Source organism: Camelus dromedarius, chromosome 18 (genome assembly GCF_036321535.1).
Source record: "Camelus dromedarius isolate mCamDro1 chromosome 18, mCamDro1.pat, whole genome shotgun sequence".
NCBI lineage: Eukaryota > Metazoa > Chordata > Mammalia > Artiodactyla > Camelidae > Camelus > Camelus dromedarius.
In genome coordinates, this window is record NC_087453.1 from 20,546,589 (window position 1) to 20,552,588 (window position 6,000).

The following is a 6,000-nucleotide window of genomic DNA, read 5'->3' on the forward strand; positions in this document are numbered from 1 at the left end:
TCCCTAATTCTACTGCAATAGAACCCAAGGTTTCTGGCTGGAAACATGGCCTCAGAATAAAGACTACACTTTCCAGCCACTCTTGCAGCTAGAGAATGTCTAAGTTCTGGTCAATGAGATGTAAGTAAAAGTGTTCTATGGCAGTCTCTAGGAAGTCTTCTTAAAAGCTGCTGCTATGGGACCCCCTTCTTTGTCCTGTCCTCCCTCCTGCTTCCTAGAACAGGAAGACGATGGCGGGAACTCTAGTCACCATCCCAGATCATGAGGACAAGGGCCATACCCGAGGCACTGCAGGGTGAAAAACTGGAAAGATCCCAGGCCTCTGAAGACCTTGTAGAACACAGCCACTGTCACAGCTCTGGACTAACTTTCTCTGGACTCCCATGCAAGAGAAATAAACTTCTAGCCTGTTTAAGCCACTGCTGGGCTGGGCTTCTCTCTTACTCATGGCCAAATCTAATCCAAAGTGAAACAGCCCCCTCTGGACATCATGTTACTGAGTCTCTCCCATACACACCCCACAAATCCCACAAATCTATTTGTACTCCGGCATCCTTGCTTCCCTTGTTTTCTGGTATGTGCTTGTTTTTTCAGTTCCTCAAAAAAGTGCATAATCTGGATTTGTGGTCAGGGGACTCTTGAGAAGCTGACTACATCTGTGTTTTACAATCAGTTGTCACTGTTAAAGTTCACAGTAGTAAACCGCCCAGCCAAGTCACCAGGTGGAGGACAGGACTCTTCACATGTAAGTGGCCGGCAAGGCACACTGCCTCCCTCCCAAGTAACTCAGAGGGTGCCTCATTCTCTCTTTCCCCACAGTCAGCCTCTCAGCTGTCACCTGCCCCAGCTTCTAACTGAAGTGCAATCAGAACCCTTAGCTCCTGCAGCCAGACTGAATCCATCCTTTCCCCTGTCACAACACAGGGGCCTTTGAGGCCAGCCCTTCTCTCCAGCCACTCCTGCTCCTTCAGAAGCCTCTCTCCACTGACGGGCCCCTCTCACACTATGCCCACAACTCTCCTTCCCATCAGTGGCTACACACCCCCGGGTCTCTCCAGCACATCCTCCTTTGAATCTATGTTCCCGTCTCTCCTCCCTTCAACAAGCATCCCAAGAGACATGTCTACACCCTCCATCGCCTCTGCCCACACTCCAGTCCTCCTCCACTCACTCCAGTGAGGCTTAAGCCCCCACCATTCCACCAGAACCACCAAAGACCACCTGGCAACATCAGATACTCCTTGAAACACTCCCTTCTCTAGGCTCCAAGGCGCCATCCTTCCTGGGTCTTCTCCCGCTTTTCTGCTCCTCCTTCCCAGCCTTCTTTACTCTCCTCTGCAGTCCACCCCCTAAATGTTTCTATTTTGAAGGGTTCCTTCTGTCTGTCTCTTTCTCCTTTCCCTCTTACACTCTCCCCAAGAATCCTCACTCACCCTCATCTAGTTCTTCCTCATATCTGGAGTTTCAAACCTGGGGTTCATGCTTCCCTGAATGTGTCAGTAGATTTGTCTATCATATTACACAAAATTGTAAGTTAGCATCTGTGTGCAAATCTGTAGCAATTTTATTCATAATAGTAAAAAACAGGAAATACTCATGTCCTTCAGTGGGTGAACAGTTAAACAAAATGTGGTGCACCTGTACCATGGAGTACTGCTCAGCAATAAAAAGGAGCCAACTATTGATACAAGCAAACGCTTGGATGAATCTCCAGGGAATTACACTAAGTGAAAAAAGCCCATCTCAAAGACTGTATACTACATGATTCCAACTACATGACACTCTTGAAATGATAATATCTTAGAAACAAAGGTCAGATTAGTGTGGTTGCCAGACATCAGGGTTGGAGACCAAGAGAGGGAGGTGGGTGTGGTTATAAAAAGGACAACACCTTGTAGTGATGGAACAATTCTGTAGTCAACTGGTTGTGAGGTTACAGGATAGTTTAACAAGATGTTACACTGGGGGAAATTACATAAAGGGTTAATGGAATCTCTCTGATTATTTCTTACAACTGCATGTGAATCTACAGAGAAGAAAAGTATTACGTCAGAAAAAGAAATCTAATTAAAAAAAAAATACTGCCTGTCAAAACTACTGAGACAATAAAAAGATCAGTGGTTGCCAACGGTTGCGGGGAAGAATGAATAGACAGAGCACAGAGGATGTTTAGGGCAGTGAAAACACTCTATGATAATATCATAATGATGCATGTATGTCATTACACATTTGTCTCATAGAATGTACAACACCAAGAGAAAACCTTAAAGTAAACTGTGGAATTTGAGTGATCACAATGTGTCAATGTAGGTTCATCCTTGGTAACAAATGTACCACTCTGGTGAGTTATGTTGATTAAAGGAGAGGTTATGAATGTATAGGATCGGGGGTATATAGGAAATCTCTGTAAATGCCTCTCAACTTTGTAAACCTGAAACTGCTTGTAAAAAATTAAGTCTTTAAAAAAATGCTGCCTATTCAAAACTGACCTCGAACTGAATGGGTCATTCCCCACCCCTAAGTTAGTTCCTTTTCTAGAAATCCTCATCAATAAGAACAGGGTACCACTGTCCATCCACCCAAAGCCCCCAGGGCACCCCTTGATTCTTCCCTCAACTGATCTCCCTTCCCACCCCTCATTTCTAGTCCTTCAGCAAGTCTGCCTCCCAAATATCTCTCAGACTCACTTTCTCTCCATCTCCCACAGCTGTCCCCAGAGCCCAGGCCATCATCAGCTCTCAGCAGGACAACCGCAGGGGTCTCATCTCCCCTGCTGCCACTCTGGCTCCTCCCATCTGTTCTCAGAGCAGCCAGGGTGAACTTTATAAAACATACATTAGTTTGTGCTGACTCCCTGCTGAAAATACTTTCTTAGTTCTACACTGATGCCAAGATAAAGTTCAGAAGCCTCATCTCTAGTTGCTCACATAAACTTTGGTGAATCCTAGACCTCTTGCCCTGCAGGGCTTTGCAAATGCATTTCCCCTTGCCAGGGTCATCTCTGGAGCCCCACAGCCCTACTGCCCTTCCCCTAGCCCAGCATGCATCACACTGTTCTAGGAACGGATTTTTCCTTCGACTTCATCACTCAATACATGAACCCTTTTTTTTTAATGGGGGTACTGCGGATTGAACCCAGGACCTCGTGCATGCTAGGCATGCACCCTACCACTGAGCTATACCCACCCCCTGCAAATACATTCTTGTAGTGAAAATTCAAACACTGAAGAAGTCCATGTATCCAGGGGGAAAGTAAGCTTCATCCCATCTTATTGGCCTCCCAGAGTGAGCCACCACTGACCCTGGCCCTCCAATTCCATCATCCATCACGGCACTGAACACCAGCTGAGGTTCTCTTCTTTTACTGTTCTATAATTTTCCCTTTTCTATAATTCTATAATTGCTTATTCTGTAATTTCCATCTGTCCCTCACCAGTGAGTATTCCTGAAACTCAGTCTTTCCAGATACAGGGAGGATTACACATTTCATGGTGAGAACTCTGATTGTCCAAGAAGTTAAGACACAGGGTGGAGACCTCTTGGGAAGTTTGTAGGACTCAGACTCAGCCACATACCACTGGACTGACCTTCTTTCAGTCTGCCCTCTAATTATATGTATACTCATCTTATCTCATTCTCCCAAGAACATTCTTGGGGCTGTATCCCCCAACATCAACTCTGTGCCATGGCCCTGAACTGGCTGAGGCTTCCTCTCCAACTTCTAGCAGGTGCACCTGGAGTCTCAGTGTTTGCCTGTCTCCAAAGCTTATAATTCTCAGAGCCTGAGGACCATTCACATCCTAGGATTTTGTGGAGCATGGGACAGTCTGTGCCCAGAATGTGCTGGTTTAGGTCTGATAACAGGGCATCCCGGCCAGGCACACCACCAGTATCCATCCTTTCTTGGTCTCAGTTTATAAAACTCTGCACAAAGCAGGCACCCAGTGTTTGCTAGTTTGGGCCCATCAGCACTAAGTCCTGGCCTTGCACAAAGGCGGTGCCAATCCTTTCCTGGTCTGAATTTGAGGCACTATGTCACAGCACGAGGCACACAGCTGGTGCACAAAACAAGTTCTTTGTGGTCAGGATATCTGGTTCCGGGGCTCCGGCTGCCAAGCCCTTCCCAGGCCTCGCGTTCGCAGAGCAACCTGCCTCACCTCGCTGTTCCCGGCCTCGCCTGCCCAGGCTGTTCCCTACAGGAAACCCCTCCCGCCCCGGCCCGAGGCTCTTGAGGCTGCAGCTGTTCCGGTCCGGGGCCCCTCTCCCCGCTGCGACAGGGCTCCCCGGCTGTTCCGGGCCCAGTGCTCCCCCCTGGGGCCTTCTCTACCCCGCTGTTCCTGTCCCGTTGTCCCCCCCGCCGGGTCTCGGCTCCCGCGGCTGTTCCGGTTCGGAGAACCCCTCCACCCACCGCGCGCCAGTAAGCCTCAACTCTGTTGCTGTTCCTGCCCAGTTGCCCCCTACCCGCGCCGGGCCTCGGCTCCCGCGGCTGTTCCCGCCCGTGCCCCTCCCGCCCTGCGGCTGTTCCGGCCCCGGCGCCCTCCGCCCCACGGCCGCCACGCGCCCTGGGCCGGGCGGCGCGAGGACGCGGCGGGAGGGGGCGCAACGCGGAACAGCCACCTCCCCCGGCCCCGCCGCCGCTCACCCTCCAGGGCCTCGAAGATCGTTTGCGCCATCTTGGAGACGCCGCCGCCACGGGAGCCCGAAGCTGGGCTACGCGAGCATTGTGGGAGCCGCGGCGGCGGGGTCGGGGCCGCCAGGGGGCGCCTGGGAGCGGCCGCCGAGCACCCCCCGCCCCCCGCCCTGCATCCTGGAAACCCAATAATGGCTCGCGGGACCCCCCAGCCTCCCGGGGTTCCTCCAGCCACGCTTCGATGACCCAATCACCCGCACGTGTGGACTCCCATCCCCGCCTCACTTGAACCCCTAACTGCACACAGACTACATACCCGCCGCACACACGGATCTCCCGACCATGTTACCCGGACCTCCAGCCACATGACACCGGAACTGACCCCCAACTCTGTGACACAGGACACAGACCCCCGTCCGACTGCATGAGACCCGCCAACTCTGAAAGACGGACCGAATATTTCCGCTGTACACAGTATCCCCACCTTTGCAACACCAACCCCCATTCCCATCTCACTGGGACCACCCAACTTAGTCACAAGGACTCCCAACTTCACGGGATACAGGAACCCTGCCCTAATTGCACCACTGATTGCCATCCCTTGTTAAAGACTTCTCATTCCCCCTTCCCAGAGTGACCTCCCATCTTTGCCTATTAGGAGCCACCCTCCTCTCCTCACATGACTACTGTCTCTGCCCGGTCTTAATCCCTCACCATCTCAGAGATTCCCCCTGGCTGTTACAGAAGCCCTTATTTTCACCTATTAGGAACTTCCATTTCCACTTCACAACAGACCTCCATCCCTGCCTCTCTGGGACCCCAATTCTGTTACATAACCCCCAATACCCACCTCAGCAACCCCCAGCTCAGCCTCACAGAAAGCCCACCCAGGTCTCCAGGGATCCTCCTGCCCCTCATTTGGATCCCTCATCACACACAGACCCCTCTCTAATCTTCCTTTATGTTCCATTGGCCTCTCATTAAGGGCTTACTATGTACCGAGTCCTGTAATAGCTCCAGGAATGCGGTGGTCCTTTGCCATGGAGTTAGGGGTAGGGGGAGCACACAGACATTAAATCTTAAAAATTATTTAATTACAAGGTGTAATGTAATTTTCAAGGAAGTACACTTGGCCACGAGGAAGAGTTAGGAAGTAAGTGGGAGGGGGAGGGGAACCACGGAAGTGCCACCAATCATGATCTCTCCCATGAGTATGGCCATGTCCTCCTACACCTGGACTAGCATGAACTTGACTCTAAATACTCATTGTTGTTGGGTTTTTTTTTTTTAATACTTCTTTTAGCCTCATCCAAAGCAATAATCACAAAAATTACAATTTTCTTTTTCTTATATTCATTAAATATATGACT

The 6,000-nt window shown here is 50.5% G+C and overlaps 1 protein-coding gene across 2 annotated transcripts in view; it reads right to left on the minus strand.

The window, feature by feature from the left end:
* Positions 1-4,742, minus strand: part of ZNF341 (zinc finger protein 341) — a 35,800-nt gene extending 31,058 nt beyond the window's left edge. The window contains exon 1 of one of the 2 annotated variants that reach the window (XM_031433971.2): positions 4,643-4,742. In XM_031433971.2, coding sequence (XP_031289831.2) covers positions 4,643-4,673 — 31 coding nt within the window. In that variant the 5' untranslated portion in view covers positions 4,674-4,742. The remainder of the gene's footprint in view (positions 1-4,642) is intronic. The other variant, XM_064475760.1, reaches the window with a different exon arrangement.
* Between the last annotated feature and the right edge of the window lie 1,258 nt (positions 4,743-6,000).